This window comes from Rattus norvegicus, chromosome 3, assembly GCF_036323735.1.
Source record: "Rattus norvegicus strain BN/NHsdMcwi chromosome 3, GRCr8, whole genome shotgun sequence".
NCBI classification, from domain to species: Eukaryota; Metazoa; Chordata; class Mammalia; order Rodentia; family Muridae; genus Rattus; species Rattus norvegicus.
The window spans coordinates 75,214,582-75,233,342 of NC_086021.1; the positions used below are offsets into that span (position 1 = coordinate 75,214,582).

General features: G+C 45.0%; 1 protein-coding gene across 1 annotated transcript in view; it reads left to right on the plus strand.

Moving 5' to 3' along the window:
* Positions 1-13,435: 13,435 nt before the first annotated feature.
* The window catches only part of Myo3b (myosin IIIB), a 408,256-nt gene continuing 402,930 nt past the window's right edge, over positions 13,436-18,761 (plus strand). Inside the window, exons 1-2 of the mRNA NM_001393777.1 lie at positions 13,436-13,468; positions 13,616-13,658. Coding sequence (NP_001380706.1) covers positions 13,462-13,468; positions 13,616-13,658 — 50 coding nt within the window. The 5' untranslated portion in view covers positions 13,436-13,461. The remainder of the gene's footprint in view (positions 13,469-13,615; positions 13,659-18,761) is intronic.

Genomic DNA, 18,761 nt, shown 5'->3' on the forward strand with positions numbered 1-18,761 from the left:
CCTATGAGACCATAAGAATCGAATCACCAAGATAAATCTTCTGTGATATACCTGATAGTTAACAGCTCGGAGAGGAGATAAATAAAGTGTGGCTCTGCCCTCCTGTTCACGCCAGTGCTTTAACAGGCCTTATAACTGACTGATTGTAGTAAGTACTTGTTAATTCAACAGCGATGAGCAGCATGATTGTAAGGTGTCTCCTAAATACTGAATAGACATTATTCGCAACACTTTATAGAACTCCCAATCAGGAATGAATTGAAGGACGTAATGAGGTCATATGATTTAAAGAACAGATTTTAAAAAATATGCTTGTGTGTTTGTGTGATAAAGGCTAAAGATTGTGTGTGTGTGTGTGTGTGTGTGTGTGTGTGTGTGTGTGTGGTGTATATGTGATTGAGGGTGTGATAAAAGCTTGAGAGAGTGTATGTATGTATTTATTTATTTATGTATGTATGTATTGGGGGGCAGGAGGAGAAGAAAGAGCCACTCCTAATCAGACTAGGGGCATATGAATCAGGCTCTGGGCAATAGGGATGTGTGAGATGATACCTAAATACTGAATAGACATTATGGGGGTATGAGGAATAACTTCAGACAGCTGTCAGACCTACTTCAGAGACCAGAGTTGCAAGAATACCTGTAGCAATGGCCCTGAGAAGAAATCATCCTGACCCTGAGCATAGGTGGTTTTGAGAGGACGGTGCAACCTGGACTGTAGACTATACAAGTGTTTTGTAAGCTGTTCTGATGGTTTAATACTTTTACTAGAGTGGTAGCAAATTGTTCTTGGGGCTTTAGATGATTGAATAGTATGATCAGAGTTTTATTTTATGGGAGTTGGTTGAACTGTGGGAAAAAAGTGAGTGGTGGGAGACTGGAGCCTTTACAGTCTAAATGCAGCACTCAGCAAGGGAACTTGTGCTGGGGACGTAAGGGTGTGGACAGAATCACAAGAGTCTTAACAGTACTCGGAGTGGACAAATAATACTTCATGAGTCAGAAACTCAGGTAGATGCTGTGATTTCCATGCTGGCCAAGGCATGAAAAGTCCTGTTTTTACTCTCTAGTAGAAGGTGTAACATTGTACTGCAGGGGAACAGGAAGTTACTAGCAGGTTAGACAAGTCTGGGAACCAATGAGCCCTTAGCATGGAGACTTCATGAGTAGTCACATAGGAAAATTGATGTTTAAGTTGAGGACTGAGAAAAGAGTAGAGGTGAGCCACTGACAGGTGGGAAGTCAGGGTATGTTTTAAGTGTTCAACACGTAGGTCCTAAAGTAACAGCACGTGGTAGAGACGAAGCAGACTGAAGTCTAAGAAGGTGGTGCAGAAAAACCTGGCCTCTTGAACCATCTTATGGTCTTCATGGCCTTTATTTTGGCTCTAGCCTCAGGTCATAGGTCAGCAAACCTATTCTGTAAGGACCAGAGGCTGTCTGTCATACTGTTCAGCTCTCTTGAAAGGCAAAAGCATTTATAGGCATATTTAAGTGAGTGGCTATGACTGTGTCCCAATAAAAACATACAAATGAGGGCTATGGGCTATAAACCTGCTAGTTCTTGGTGTAAGGAAGATCCAAAGGAATCTGGAAAGGGTAGAAACATGCTTCAGAAGCCAAAGAGAGATGAAGATGGTTTGTCCTTTGAAAATAACAGAAACCATTTGTGTTATAGTCAGTGTTGGCAGCTTTTTAAGAACTAGAAAGCAGTTGGGGGGGGTGGGGTGGTCAAATTTGGTTGATGTACCGAGATTTGGACACTGAATATGAGACTCCTATTGGTCACATCTAGCTGTTGGTAAGAGGTGTCTTCGAGGTGAGGCGCTCTGTTAGCATTGTAAGATGCAGAGTTAGACGGGGAAGACAGCTACACATGGCTTGTACTGAAGCTGCTTGATTTCTTTAGAGAAGAAATACTCTAAATAATGTCTTTATGTAAAGACTGGGGCTGAAGGCGAGAGTAGATAAAGAAAACTGGTGTATGAATCTTGGAAGGAAGGAAACCTAAGAAAAAGAAGTCATCTGCAAGCATCAAGTATTGAGAGGAGGTTAAGACAAGAACCCAGAGGGTGTCGGAAGTTCTGTGATGAAGTAATTGATGCCTTGGTCAGACAGCTTTGGTGAGCTGTACAGGTAGAAGCCAGAATGACTTCTACAGTAAAACAATGAAGTTTGAGGATAACACAGAGGATAGAAAATAATTTTCCAGCGCTTCCAAGCACAGCCAGGACTTAGCTTGTTTGCACAGCACCCAGCTACTTGTGTTTCAAAAGCTACTTCCCCAAATTTGTGCTAAGTACAAGGAAAAGAGGAAGACAGACACCACAGTAGAAACAAATCAGAGAGCACTTTAGCCAAAAATAAAGCATTTTGATTTTCTGTTCTCCTTAATGTGACTTACTAATAACACACAGGGCTCACTAAGTCTAAAGCAAACATGCAAACATGAGACCGAGTTCAGTTCCCCAGCACGCAGGTACAACAGCACGTGCCCATAATCCCAGCCCTGGGGAGGCAGAAATGGAAGTGTTGGGATCTTGCTAGCCAGCAGTTTAGAAATGGGGAGCTCTAGGTTCAGAGAGAGAGAGAGAGAGAGAGAGAGAGAGAGAGAGAGAGAGAGAGAGAGAGAGAGAGAGAGAGAGAGATCCTGTCTCAAAAAATTAGGTGGAGGAGCCAATGAGATGGTGCTGGGAGAGGGAAGGCATTGTCACAATGTAAGTCTGCCAACCTGAGTTCAGTCTCTAGAATCTACATCCCACAAGGTTGTCCTCTGACTTCCCCATGAGCATGATCGCATACCACCCTCCTAGCCCCCATAGAGAATAATAATAAAAATGTAAAAAGGTGGGAGCGATAGAGGAAGACACTTGACATCAACCTGGGGCCTCCACACACTCAAGTGTATGTGCACAAACATGAACACATAGAAAATTAGTTGTTTTTTTTTTTTATCATCATGACTTCATTCCAATCCTGTAGAACCATCAGTCTCTATTAGAAATTTGTTCCACAAGTTGTCAGCACTACTGTTCTCAGAGTGCCAAGACTGGAAGGAACTATGGAAAAAATAACTGAATACAATGTGAAATAAAATCCCAAAAATAAATAAATAAAAGTGAAACTGACAAAATTCAAGTGAGAACTGTTTAGTTAGTGGTAAGCTAATGCCAGCTGATTTTGCTGGTTGTGCTATGAATGTGTGAGTTGTGAGCACAAGGGAAGGATGGCTAAGGATGTATAAGAAAGCTTCCAAAAGCTCGGATACCCAAGGTGCGATCCACAGACCACATAAAGCTCAAGAAGAAGGATGACCAAAGTGCGGATGCTTCAGTCTTTCTTAGAAGGGGGAACAAAAATATTCATAGGAGGAAATACAGAGACAAAGTTTGGAGCAGAGACTGAAGGAATGGCCATCCAGAGACTGCCCCACCTGGGGATCCAGCCCATACACATACAGCCACCAAACCCAGACACTATTGCTGATGCTAAGAAGTGCATGTTGACAGGAGTCTGATATAGCTGTATCCTGAGATGCCTACCAGAGCATGACAAATACAGAGGCGAATGCTAGCTGCCAACCATTGAACTGAGAACAGGGTCCCCACTGGAGGAGTTAGAGAAAGGATTGAAGGAACTGAAGGGGCTTGTGACCCATAACAACAACAATATCAACCAACCAGAGCTCCCAGAGACTAAACCAAGAACTTACATCTTTATCTACCAGTAGGAGGCAGAGAAAAAACTGACAGAATGGCATAGGCTTTTGAAACCTCGAAGCCCATTCCTAGTGACATATGTCCTATAGCAATACCTTGTTGTTTTTCTTAAAACTCCTCCACCAGTTAGGAGCTAAGCATTCAAAAATATGAGCCTATGGAGACCATTCTTATTCAATCCACCACAACAGTTAACTTCAACATTATTCTTGAAAAACTGACATAAGTTTTCAGGGCCCACAGACCATGAAGATAAAAATTAACCAACCTTAGGCTTTTCACAGCTTAAAAAGCCAGACAAAACAGAATTAACAAAAGACCCTGAGATTTTATTTTAGATCATGCTGACCTCCGTATACGTAGACCATAGAAAATTAGTTGTAAACATGAAAACAACAGCCTAAAGGCCTTGGTGGCATGGCTCAGAGGTATAGAGCTTTTCTGGTAGACACAAGTCCCTGGGTTCCGTCCCTAGCAAGGCATATAATAAACTCCCATGGAATCTCAGTGACTAGTGAGGCCCAGTGAGGCTGAATTTTATCTTATTAAGGGAATTATTGACTGGAAACAAAAAGGCAGGGTAGGCTAAGTCTGCAATACAAGCAAATAATAGTAATAATATAGCAACCACAAGATCCCGGATAGATTTGAGGCACTAGTTATAATGTAGCCCAAGAACAAAGGTGCTAGAGAAAGAAAAGTCCTCCGGAGGGTGATGACATTATCTAGATTCTTGAGTTAGTTTTGAAAGAATTTTGTGGTTGTAAATACAGCCAGAGCTTTATATACAAGTACTCTGCCATTGAGCTATGCCCGCAGCCCTGAACGTGTTTCAAATAAAGTGAAGGAATACAGTAGGGCAATAAATATAATAAGCTATGACCCATAGAAAACTAACAGGCCACATGAATTCAAGATGTTGAAGTTATCAGGCAATCATGAGTTTTTTTCCATTTTTATATTTGAGAAGAACCAAGGAGAAATCCTATTATTAAAAATATAACAAATATGGAGCTCAGTGGATGTGATGAATACCCATTGAAAAGTGACTAAGGAAAGACTTAGCTGGATCTTAAATTAGAAGGAACTACCTGGAAGAAGGCAGAGAAGATAGAAATTCAGTTTAAAGGTAGGAGACATGGCAACCCCTAGTAACTGTCAAATACTTTTAACTAGGGTCCTGGAAAATGAGGCTAGGTGATTGCAGTGACAAGGCTGAAACCACCAGGAAGGAAGACTTCCCTGAGGTGATGAGGGAGTGGCCGTGAGCCATAGATTCACAACCTAGTAGGTCCCAAGCATGGAGGCACCGCAATGAAAATGTAAAACAACCAAACAACCAGGTTGCTTTGTGGGAAAGGATCAGTTACCTCAAAAATTCCTATCCTCTCAATAACACCAAAAGCCAGAAGGCTGCAGGAAAACACAATGTTGAAAGAGCTCGTGAACTGAAGATCTGACTACAAATATTCAAGAATGAAGTCAAATCAAGTACAATGACAGCAGAAATCTGAAGGCAGATCTCCAAATTCTTGGGGAATTTCAGAGTTTAGAGAACTTGTCCACTCAGGATTTTAGAGTCCATTGTTGGATCCTGGGATTGTGGCACTAGTGTTTTACATCAGCACCACTTCCACCCGGGTGGAGGGACGTACTTCAGAGACCCTTTCTGCATGTTCTCTGGGGTGTTCACTTGACACTCATCGTAAGAGAGAAAGGAGAAAGGAAGTGCATGCTCAGTGTGATACACAGCTGTCAAAGCCACGAGGTGAATATGCAGGGCAGGGAGAGTCCCCAAAACACACTGGGTGAGAGGGGAGAAATGAATTAAACTGACAGTAGAAACCAGTTATGGACACTTAAAATTTGTGTACAAAAATAGAAATAGAGAAATAGGTTCATATCCAGGGGTAATCTTGAGGGCATTCTCTAAATACTGATGTTGACAGACAAGGAGAATGAGTGTTTGTAGACTTATATTTTTCAAAACCTTCTTTAATAAGTGTACTTAAGTGCATTAACCTCCCTTCTAGCCCGCCACATCAGAGGTAGTGAAAAGGAAAGGTTACTAGAACAAAGGAGGATGTGGACCTGTTTAGAAAAAGTTCTTTGGAGTGAATCCAATCTACACTGTCAGGATATCAGCAATTTAGTTCTCAGGAATCAGCAGTGGTAGCACAATCCATTTGCAAACACCATTTACAAATCAGCACTGGTAGTCCCAGAAGAAACCATGAGGCTCTGCCAGTTTGCCCGGGTCCACAGACATGGCAAGAAGCTGCTAGAATACCACCAGAAGTGCTTTGGTATGTTTCTCTCTATGATGTCATGGCAAATGATGACCAACACGACCAGCAAGTCAAACCAATACCATGTACAGCATCATCAGTAAAGACCAGAGTCAGCAAAGGGTGGCAAGGCACACCAATACCACATAGAGCTATCCACTGACTGTTGGGTTATGTGTATATCCTTTCCAAACATCATGTGTTCTCTCACAAGCATCTGCTCTAGCAAAACACATGCCCTTTTCCCAGGCTGCCTCCAGAGAAACACCACCTGTCTGTTCTCAGAAAAATATCCTCCTGCATGTCTGCTTCAGCAAAAACATCCTCTGGTAAGACAGTTTCCAGAAGAAAAGCATCACAGCACACAACTGAGTCTTCAAAGAAACCAGGAATTTCCACTTCAGGGTAGGGAAGGGGTCAATGCCAATGCCGAAGGAGCCAAACCAAGAACAGGGTTTGTGTGGCTATGGTCTGGTTACCCTGCTCTCTGACCCTGAGGCCTCCACTCTCCAAATGGAAGCAATGGTGTCAAGAATGACTGATGCCGGTCACAGTGCCAATAGTCCTTTACCATTGGTAGATAATGGTAAAGAAATGCAGTCGGTGCAGACTCACTCTCTTTGAAACAGATTTTTCTAGAGGGCTGCTGATATTTCTCAGTTAGGTGAGACGAGACGAACACATTACTCAAATCCTTCTGCCAGCAGAGGTTAGAAGGATGCTTCCAGGTGCCCCTTCAAATTATGGAGACACCGTAGAGTAGAAATGTGCATAGAGGGGCCTAGTCAAGTCAGATACCCCCTGCTTCCCCTCCAATGTTTGCGTGTAGTGGACACTAAAGCCCACTGAATATATGTGCATCTCTGGGCATGCGTCCACCTGGGTGGAAAGTAACGCCGAATAATAATGTCTGCCACCTCTCTCAGCTCCAATGCTGTGATTCAATGAAGGGTTTGAAATTGTGCACCAACTGGCTTTTCCATCTCTACAGAGAACAGAATGGGAGCTGATGAGTCTTGCAGAGAGAGAATTGGTTAAATTTAAGAAAGAGATTCCCTACACTTAAGAGCTATTAACCACTGGGATGGCTTTGCATGGAAGCTAGGACTCTTGTTCCCTTGTGATCATTAGAGAGAGGCAGCCGCTGTCGTGGGCTGTGGACCCTGGCTGCGAGCTATCCCGTAGTTAGTGTGTGGTGCTGGGAGCTCTAAGGTTCCATATCCCTAGGTGACTGATGTTTGCTACAGAAATGGAGGGAAATGTCCATGACTAAAGTGTCTTGTGTCTCAAATGACTCTTGCCTCCTCAGCCTTTTGCCTTCTGTCAAGTCTTCTTTGTCTCCTTTCCCTAGTCACAGAGGATTTGTCTCCGTCCGACCCTGTCTCTAAGTGAGGGAGACAGACAGTGGTCATCATTCACCAGTGAAGTAGCTCAGCGAGGTACCTCTTCCTAGATGGGCTAACACAACACCCTTCAAGCAAGCTGAGCCCCCTTCTACAAGTTCCTTTCCATAGATTCTCACAACATACCTTGTTCCCCTCTCACAGAGGAGCTTGGTTTGATATGGGTGATTTGACTGCAAAAGCCCAGAGGGCCAACAGTTATTTAGAAATACTAGGAATCCACAGAAAAACGAGATTGAGATTTTTGTAGAGAGTTAAAGATTTCCTATTTAGGATGAGAATCCACAAAAGACTCCATTAACCAAGCAATGCCAGTGGTTAGTCTGATTTCTCAGGCGAAAGGCATGCTAATTGTCTGCTATCCAAAGTGCTTGGAGACTCCTTAAAACCAGCCACCCTCTGAAAAATGTCTTTGAGGAACCCCTGCTGTGTCTGAAGTCTTTTCCATTAACTAAATGTTCAAATTGAGATCAATAGATGGACTTGCGAGCAAAGTGACTGGTTATATATGTGCTGTTTTTCGAATGGCAAATCTTAGGTCTGTTACTTATGCCCCTCAGTGAGATGGAAAGGAGTTGATACTAACACCGTGAGATATAAATTATTACCCAAGCTTAATAGATGAAGCCACAGGGGCCCAAAGAAGGGCAATAACCTCTACCAACGCACAGTGAATGGGTGGCAGAGCCAGGACTCAATGGACTGGAGCAAATGTGGAGCTCCGGAAGGAAGCAGCATCAACCTGGGGGTGAGGGAGGCAGGCTGACTGACTGTCAAGAAAACTACAGAGTGATGTAGTTGTAGCTGTGTGTCCCTCCGGCTAGAATTGGCTAACCCAATGCTAAACCCGGAGATCCAGAGGGATAGGGCCTGGCGTTTGGGATTGGATGCTTCATTTTTAATTAGCTGCTCTTCTGGCATGGAAAACAGATCGAGAGGCACAGTATAGGGTCTTTGAGCCCTGACTGCCTACGTTCATCCATCTTTCTTTCTGCTGAGTTCTTATGGACCAGGATAGAGGCTTTGTCTCCACACTTGGTGTTGTAGATAAGGACCTGGAATGGGGATGTCAACACTCCAAGCACTCCTCACCGGATTGCCGTTCTGTTTGAAGAGCAGATCATCCACATGTGTTAACTGTCGTTCTATCACTGTGGTGGCTGATGTAGGTATTTCATCCAGGGTATCGCATCTGGAGCAGCAGGATAGCATCTGCCCCATAGAGTGAAGTTAATTTGGACGAGTTAAGGTGTCCTGCAATGTTTCCATTGTCTGGCAAGTACTCTGCCTGCTCTCCACCTCCCCGAAAAGATTAAGAAAGTAGCATGGGAGTTTAGTTTTAAAAGACTCCACAGAACAGGAGAGAAACCTCTGACCTTCTTTCTGAACCCCAGAGGAGGCATCTGAACTTCTGTACAGACTCCAAACCGTGCACAGCCATTTCAGAACCAGGCGGAAGACATGAAGCCCGACAGAACTCAGCAGCACTGGCAGCAAACCCATCCAATGGTTCACTTAGGAGGCCCAGCCATGTCCTGGGTGGCCAGGATTTCCTCCTGCACTTAGGTAAAATCAAAAAGCAAACGCCAGAGTCTTCATCGCTGCATTGTATTGTCTGAACACCAGGTAGGCTTAAGAGATGTGCTCTTCGGTTTACAGGTCCTGAATAAATGCCCAACACATTGTGAGGATTCTACACCGTGATGGTAAGGCACCTAGGAGAGAACAACATAAACACGTTTCTATCTGTCTGTCTGTCTGGAAGTCCATCCACCCTTTGGACCAATGGCTTTTTCTTGAGTGGTAACTCTGTCTGGAATGGAGGCAGAAAAGAACAGAAGCTAAAACTCCCCAGTAATAAAAGGGAGTTCTGTCCTGATGGTGAATCGGGAAACCCTTAATTTCCTGGCATATGTATGCATATGCATATGTGTGTATATGTATATACATATATACATATTTATCATATATATGAAATATACTGGGGAAAGATTATTTTACTTTTATTATATATAAGTTGGCCGTGCATAAACATGACCACAAACCCGAGGCACTTCTCAAAGGTGGTGTCTCATACTGACAGTGTAATTTATAGCTGGGGCAGGACACGGAACATGTAGTGGTTGGATATTCGCCTCTGTCCTCTGCCTTGAACTTGTAGAACTAGGTCAGATGAGCCTGAGGGGCCCAGTGGAAAAGGCTAGAGAGCTGTTCCTAGACTACCCTATCCAGGGAGCAAAGTCTGCAGACAGGAGTTTGTTAAAGTTGGGAAGGGCCTTTTGCCCACACAAGTCCCTGTGGCTGGGGAACCCAGTGTCTCGGCAGATCTATGCCAGGGGCTGGGGAAAGGCTGAAGCAGCGGGACTCTTTCCGACTCAGTGCTCAGGCTCCCGGGAACAGTTGGGATTTCTGCTGTTTAAGGAATCTCACTCACCCATTGATAATACTCCCCAAGACGGTACTGAACGTCGAGCAGGGGGATTTCTCCTGGTGTAGAGAAATATGGGGTCTGCAGTAAGAGAAGGCAGAGGAAGAGAGGCCCACCTTTTGAACTGTTTATTCAGGGTTCAGGATTGTGGGGTCTGGCAGCTGGCCTTCCTCTTGTACACAGTAGGCCCATTCCAAACCAAGCCTGTGGAGCAGGCTTTCTCTGGGCTGGGGAGAGGCCTCACATTCCATAGTTTTTTGTAAGAATGAGGACATTGTGTGTGTGTGTGTGTGTGTGTGTGTGTGTGTGTGTGCGCGTGTCTTCCTCCTGGGGCCTTTCTGCCTCCTGCTCCCCAGGAAGCTTTTCTTAAGTTAACTGACGCAAGTGACTGGTACCGTATGCACTCACGTGATGCTTAATGAAAGAGTGATGCACTTAGAACTAATCCGAGAGAGAGAGAGAGAGAGAGAGAGAGAGAGAGAGAGAGTGCTTACAGGCCACCAGCCTGACTGATGTACAGCGTGACGAGAGTCACCAGGTCACTGAAACAGGATGTGAGAAAAACAAAGCAAGAACAGTGAAACATCCAAGAAGCCAGTATGGATGGGACAGGAGTTGGCCTGTGTCACTCACAACAGGCTCACTGTCAGAAATGCACCAGAACAGGGGCAGCTTATGCCACGTGACGCACCCTGCACCCAGAAGTCATTCACATGAGTTTCACAGGGACCCCCAAGGAAGTGTCTAAACTCTCAGATACGCAAGACACAAGATAAGTAGATGGGTAGGAACTACTCCCAGCGGTGAAAAGACTGATCGAAATGACTATTGCAACGGTCCTAAACTCCAAACTGAATTCTGGGCCCATTTAGTACAGCGTTAAATGATCCCTATAGCCTTGTCTTCTCTAGATCTGACCAGTTGTCAGTAACTTTTTTTGTGACTCTGAGTTTCTAGACTAGAAGTTATGGTCATTTTACTTTGTCATGGAACTTGGGATATATTTGTTCAGAAAACTTTTTGCCTCATAGGAGTGAAATTAAAAGGAAGTTTCAATGATTAAACTTGCAAGTCCATGAAAACTTATTCATCTAATATGACCCAGGGGACAAGGGCCAGCTGGAGCACAGGTGTGTTTGGGTTTAAACCAGTCTATTCTTGCTACAAATTATATTTCCTGCCTTGAGAGGTATAGTTTGGGATTTCACACAGACACTTGAAAATAGCATCAATATGATCCATGCAGGAACGACTCAGAGCCACAGGACCGAGCTGTCAAGTTGACACCTAGAACCCATGCGGGGCTACTAACAAGTGACTGGATGAATCTGGTGCTTTTCAAATTGAAAAGAGGGCTCTGGAAATAGAATTTGAAGTCTTTGATCCAAATTCCAAGGCTGCTAGACTGCTTCTGGGTTTGGTCTGACTTAACGGTATGCCGGACTTTCTGTTGCTGCGACCGCATGCCTGGTAGAAACAACTTGAGAAGGATGTGTTGGCCTGACAGTCTCAGGGGTTTACGTCCACCCCAGCACAGCACCATGGCGGCTCACACCAGGGCAGCTGTGAAGGAGGCAGGTGGGGCACTGGCTGGTTCCCTCCTTTTATTCCATCCAGGACCCGCCCACCAGATGGTGCTGTCCGCATTCAGGGTAGGTCTTTCCCCCAGGTTCATCTTCTTTAAAAACACTCAGAGACGGGGCTGGAGAGATGGCTCAGTGGTTAAGAGCACTGACTGCTCTTCCAGAGGTCCTGAGTTCAAATCCCAGCAACCACATGGTGGCTCACAGCCATCGGTAGTGGGATCTGATGCCCTCTTCTGGTGTGCATGAAGACAGTGACAGTGTACTCATATACATAAAATAAATAAATCTTTAAAAACACTCAGCTAGAAAATGGGAGCCAGAAGAATACCAGGTCCTGGAAAAATGGAAGAGAGAGAATCACAAAGAGAGAGTTGACTGGTTTTATGCTGCTAAGGATCAAGCCTGATACTGTTGTGGCCATGAGTACTATGGCATCATGGGATACGAATGGGCACCATAATACATAACATACTATATATGGGGCGGGGGTTCCATCCTAAGCGCCCACTGTGCCTGGAGAAGGGTCCAGGGAACAGAGAACATCGCCATCCCTGTTAATCCTGACCACCAACTTGATTATATATAAAACATGTTAACAAATGTCGACCATACTGCTGATTGCAAGTTCTAGCTCTCTCCATACCTCAAAGGGCCCCTAAATGGCGAGCACTTGTGACTGTAGTTCCTCTCAGAAGTCAGGTACAGTTCTGTGGTACCTGCCTTAAGGATATCAGAAATACTACTGCTGCTGCTGCTGCTGCTGCTGCTACTACTACTACTACTACTACTACTACTACTACTACTACTAGATTATCAAGATATAGAGGCTTATACCTGTAATCCCAGCCCTGGGGAGGTTGAACCTAAGAATTGGCCACAAATTCAAGGTCAATCTGGGCCACATAGTGCAGTCTGGGTTACAGAGCAAGAGCCTGTGTTAAGTAAAACAACACTCCAGTCCTTGGTTCACCCAGTGCTGGGCAGAGACTGTCTTTTGCAGTAGATACCTCAGAGTTCCCCATTTGTCCCTTGCTCAGGAAGGATATGAGTATCTCCGTTAGAACCACTGCCTGAGGTCTGTTTCCAAACAGCTCTGAAAGACCCAAGCTGAGTGAAACCCAGGGTTGCCCTTCGTCAAGATAGACAGGGTTGTAAGCTGAGCTGGCTTAGAGTCTGGCTTTGGACATAAATGGTGAATGTTAGACATGAACTCCTGGAGGTGAGTTTGTGTTCACAAGAGAAACCTGGACTGCTAAGCCATGAGCAGGCCACCAAAATAAGTGCTTAGCCTATGACTAGGACTCCCTGTCTGGAGACATTTCAGGCCCTTTCGTCGTTGTCTTCTTCTTCTTCTTCTTCTTCTTCTTCTTCTTCTTCTTCTTCTTCTTCTTCTTCTTCTTCTTCTTCTTCTTCTTCTTCTTCTTCTTCTTCTTCTTCTTCTTCTTCTTCTTTCTCCTCCTCCTCCTCCTCCTCCTTCTCCTTCTCCTCCTCCTCCTCCCTCCTCCTCCTCCTCCTCCTCCTCCTCCTCTTCCTCCCTCCTCCTCCTCCTCCTCCTCCTCCTTCTTCTTCTCGGGTCCAAGGATTGCACAGAGAGGGGCTTCATAAATACCTGTTGGGAGAAGGACGGGTGGGCGAACACACCGTGGTTGTTGAGTAATTGTACTTACAATGTAAACCGTTTTGAAAATAAGATTTCCCAGGAGCTGAGCCATTAGGACAGGGAGGAGCACTGATGGGTCCCCAACATCCACTAGCAGGTCAAGCAGGTACAAGCCGCCCTTTGGGATGTTTGGACTCTAAAGCCAGGTCCCCATCCAGAGCTGGTGTTTGATACAGAGCCTCAGATTCATCACAGAGCATGGACTTCCTCTCTCTGAGCCCTCTTAGGAAGAGCCCACTTAACATTCTCTCCCTCTTCCACTGGGGCCTCCTGCTTCCCGGCCGCCTCAAGTTCTGGCGTTGTATTCATTATTCATATCTTTTTATTCTTGTTGCTTCCCTGCTCTGGGTTGAGTCCCATCTCTAGGCCACTTGAACAATGGCAGGTAAGGCACTTCCTGCTCCGGCCAGGAATGGAATGAAAACTAATGCCCAGACCCTGGTGTCCTGGGCGACCCCAGCGTGTTGGCACCAGTCAAGGGCCTCCGGTGTCAGGTGTCTGTCATGATTCTGCTTTTGTTTGTCCTCTGCAGCAGCCTCGGAGGTGAGCGGCGAGCACGCAGAGGACAAAACAGGGTAAGAAAGAATTTCTAACTGTCCCTTCTTGCACTTAGGAGAGCCAGTCTGAAGCCATCAGATGTGCAGAGGAGGTGGGAGGCTTTCTGCTTCGCTGTATTTGTTTTTATCCTGAAGAAATTTCACACGCACACGCACACGCACATGTGCACACACACGCACACTGACCAAAATTATGCCAGCTATTGTTCAGAATTAAAATTAGTGAGGTTTAGTAGATTTGATTTAAGTGTGATTGAGAATGACTCGCTGTGTATCTAGCCCCTTTTTTGTTTGATGCGCTCCTGTTTAAAAAAATAAGGCAACAATTTGGAATTTTAATGTAATTCCAGGTGAGTATTAAGCATGTAAAATTATTTGCCGTCTAACTAGATTCCCGGCTAAACAGTTTGTTGTTGTTGTTGTTGTTGTTGTTGTTGTTGGTGGTGGTGTGTGTGTGTTCTGTGTGTTATGTGTGTGTTGTGTGTGTTGTGTGTGTGTTATGTTGTTGTTGTTGGTGGTGGTGGTGTGTGTGTGTTGTGTGTGTTATGTGTGTGTTGTGTGTGTTGTGTGTGTGTTATGTGTGTGTTGTGTGTGTGTTATGTGTGTATATGTTGTGTGTGTGTTGTGTGTGTTATGTGTGTTGTGTGTGCGTGTTGTGTATGTATGTTGTGTGTGTATGTGTGTGTTGTGTGTGAGTGTATGTATGTTGTGTGTGTGTTGTGTGTGTGTGTTGTGTGTGAGTGTATGTATGTTGTGTGTGTTTTGTGTGGTGTGTGTGTGTGTGTTGTGTGTGTGTGTTGTGTATGTATGTTGTGTGTGTGTTGTGTGTGTATGTGTGTGTTGTATGTGAGTGTATGTATGTTGTGTGTGTGTTGTGTGTGTGTATGTGTGTGTTGTGTGTGAGTGTATGTATGTTGTGTGTGTTTTGTGTGGTGTGTGTGTGTTGTGTGTGAGTGTATGTATGTTGTGTGTGTTTTGTGTGGTGTGTGTGTGTGTGTGTGTGTGTGTGTGTGTGTCTGTGCGTTCGCGAGGGCAGTGGAAAAGTGAGACGCTGGGGCCTTGTGACCTCTAGACAAGTATTCTTCTGGACACTAACATCTTCACGCCTTTTCTATCCGATCTGGTTGAGACAGAGTCATGCTATGTGGCTCCAGCTAGCAGTGAACTCATTATGTAGTTCTGGCTGGTCTCAAACTTTCCACCCTCTGCTTCTGCCTCCCAAGGGCTGGAATTCTAGATGTCTCACATAATGGCTCAGTCCTGCTGCTGTCAGACTCAGGAACTTCAAATTTCTCTTCTTTGGGGCTGTTTGCAGTCACCCTGCCTGAGTGATGCTGAGTAGCTGTGAACAAGGGGGAGCCACGGTCAAACCTCTGTGAGCACGATGCCTGTTGTTCAGACCTTGGGTGCTCAAATTCTTCTCTGGGGGCTCTGCTGAGATAATGCAGAGTTTTGCTCTGCAGCACAAAACGTTTGGCCTGCAATGAATCCCAGGACATATCCCAAACACAGGGAAAGGATGGAAGGCTTCTCTCTTTTCTGCTTGAGACAGTCTTGCTGCGTGGCTCAGGCTAGCCATGAACTCACTATGTAGTTCAGGCTGGTCTCAGACTTTCTACCCTCTGCTTCTTTCTGCCTTCCCCACCTCCTGTCCCCTAGGCTTCCACCACAGCTGAGGAACAGCAGGCTTATGCAAGGCCACATCTTTAAGACAGTGGTGAGATCACTGTTAGGACAGTGGAGGGAAAGAGAGGCCTGTGGCTCTCCTTATTCTTATAATCGCTGCTTTAGGATGGCCTCATGTTTCTAGGCTGGCTACAGTCATCCCCAGAAGAAAGGAGGTGAGGGAGAGCAGTCCCCAAGCCGTGTAGTTAGGAAGCTTCTTAAAATTATTAATAATTATAATAATAATACAATAGTGTTTTTTTTCTCTGAAAGTCCTGTATCTTTATACAATGTATGTTTACCACATTCCTCTACCACTACCCTCCCTCAGATCCTCCATTTCTCTTCCAGTGCCACACCCTTTTTCTTTTGTTATGGTCGATAACTCCCAAGTCCAATCAATGATGTGCGGCCATCGAGAGTGATTGTCCCTTCCCTCAGCCACCACCAACTGCCACCGATGCTCTTTTAACAGCAGTGGAGTCTCAGGTCCCCCTCCTTAAGTCATGCTGGAATTGTGACTGCTGTGAGTCGGTGTGTAGGATGTAGACGATGTCATCTGTGGACGTCAGCATCTTAGCTCTCCTCTCCGTCTGCTGGCTCCTGCATGAACTTGTAAAGTTCTCTGAGACTCGGAAGGCGAGGCCTATGTGGGTGGCACTAAGAGTTATTTATAATTAGCACTTTAACGAGGTATGAGTTTCCATATTAACTACCATGAAATAAAAAAAGGAAACTTTCTATCCGAAATTGAGAGCAGCTCAAACCCATGGGTATAAACATGCATGTTTAGAATGTAGCTTGATAGCTTGGCCATTTAGGAAAACAACAGTGGGTTCTGCCCTAGGGACTGTGGTCTTTCCTAGTCATGGGCTCTGGGCCAGGTTTACGGACCAGGCACAGAATCCCTCCTGTGGATCAGGCCTCATGTCTAATCAGAAAGCGGCTGACTACCCCTGAAAACTTCCTACCACTACCATGTCAGTGGGTACATCTCATTAGCAGGTCAGTACTGTGGCAGTCAGGGGCTGACTATAAAGGATAAGACCATAAAAATTCAGCTAGAGAGGACAATAAAACACAGTATCTTGGGAGGGGGCGTCTTTACTGGGGTTAAAGGTTTGAGTGTAGATAGAAGAGTCGGGGAGAGGAGAAGGTTGGATTAATCAAAACTAAGGATACATGAAGAAATGTTATGGGAACCCACTATTTATTTTTATTATTTTTAAATTATGTGTAGATGCATATGTTTACATGTGAGTGTCCGAATATGAGTTTTGGTGCCCATAATGGCCCATCAGATTTCTGGAGCTGGAGTTACAGACACTTGTGAGCTGCTGGATGTGGGTGCTGGGAACCAAACACGTCTTCTGGTAGAGAAGCCAAGTGCTGTTAACTGCTGAGCTCTCTCCAGCGCCCCCACCCTCTATATTTCAAAGGGAGCTTGAAAGGTACCATTCATGAGTAGACAGTGCAGCTCCTAGAGAAGACATGGTTTTTAAATCAGGTTGTGTAAAAAAATGGCTGAGATCCTGCTTGATCCTTGAGGTTGAGCATCTCAGCAGTCTAAAGCTGCTGCTGAAATCCTCAAAGGTGCCCAGAGAGCTGCTGTGCCTTGGTCAATAATGGAGGTCTGAAAACACCGGTTCTGATGTCAATGAGCGAATGAGTAGTAGCAGCAACAGCAGCAGCCGCAGTGGCGGCGGTGGCGTTGGCGGCAGTGGTGTTGGCAGTGGTGGTGTTGGTGGCAGTGGCGTTGGTGCTGCTGCAACAGGGTAGATAATGTCTCAACAAAAGCGAAAGCCAAGCTCTTGCTCTTGCTTCTTGCTCTTGCCCTCTTGTCCTCTTCCCCTTTGTCCCTTCTCTCCCCATTCCCCTCCCTGCTTCCCTCCATGTGCCCATAGCCGGCCTTTCCTTCTCCCCTCTTCTACCCTTCTTCTCTCATTAAACCTTCCCATGCGGGGGGAAGGGGGGCAAGAAGGCAAAATGCAGTCTTCTTCTGCTGTGCCCTAAAATAAATAAATAAATAAATAAATAAATAAATAAATAAATAAACAAATAAACAAACCATCTGGGCTGCCATGGGGAGCTGCTATCCATGGTTGGGAGGTCTTCCTACCTCAATTAAGACAAAGTTCTTTAATGGAGGCTCCCTACTCCAGTAATTCTAATTCGTGCCAGGTTGACATTAAAACCAACTTTCCAACTGGGTCTTACTGAAGACTTTGCTCTGCTTTTCTGACCGGAATAGAACACACTGATTGCCATTTGAAGCAAAAGCCACTGTGGTTCTGTAGGGATAAGACCGTGCCTCTCGGTATTTCTCCGACTTGTGACTCACGAGTACTTTCTCGCCAAAACTCATGCTCTGAACATTTGAAAACCCCAAGTCTGCTTTTCCACAGCTCTGATCATGGCCTCAGCCAGAATCTTTTGCCAGGTCACGAATAGGTATTTTCTTTGTCTTTTGCCAAATAAACTTTATTGCAAAAACGGTGGGTGATGTGAGAAAATGACCCGAGACTGAAGAAGCATAGAGGAGAACAGAATACACAGATAAATCAGCGTGGCACTCTAACTCTACGACAGACATGAGGCTTGTTTCCTAGCCCTTTACTTAAACCAGTACCAGAAAAACATGGTGACTTTTCCCTCTCTCCTCCCACCCCATCACCTTCCCCCACCTCCACCCTACTTCTTTCTTTCCCCATTAAATAGGTCTGATGTCATTTTCGGTGGCCTTGTGTCAGTGGACAAGAGGCTACTGCAGGACCAGGTGTGATGACCTACAGTGTACCAAAGAGCCATAAGACAGGGGGTAGGGGCCTCTTAACTAGTTGTCTAGGACCCCAAGACTGAGGAGGAGTCCTAAGATGACGTAACAACACACCACCAGCTTGCCACTGCTCCATGCTCCATTTTCCTCTGTACCTCATTTCTTTTCTCTTCCCTCTTCTACGCTTTCTCTCTCCAACAGCAAATTTTTCAGAATAGAATATTAATTGTGTGTGCATTTGTTGAGAAAGTTCTAGATGGCTGTCTTCCTTGCACCCCCCCCAGTTGTCTCTCAGTGAGGAAACCATGCATGAGTTTGCTTTTCTTCACTGATATCTAAATTTGAATATCTAAAGTGAATACATGATTCATATATATATATACATATGTATGGATTATATTCATTTTTAAAAAGAAACATATGTTATATATTATATCTTATATGTTTCTCTTTAGAAATGAATATAAAAGTTTGGATCCCAATCATCTCACAAGTAAAGGCACAGGCGGGATGTGAAAAGGCACAAGCAGGTGCATCGGAGACTATAGCCCTAGGGGATGGTGACTTGTTAACCGAGGTCTCTTGGGCTTAGGGCAGCAGCATAAATACAGTGGGCTTCTCTATGTGTTTCTATGACTAGTTAAAGACAAGACTCTATGGTGAAGGGAAGGAAGTCTGCA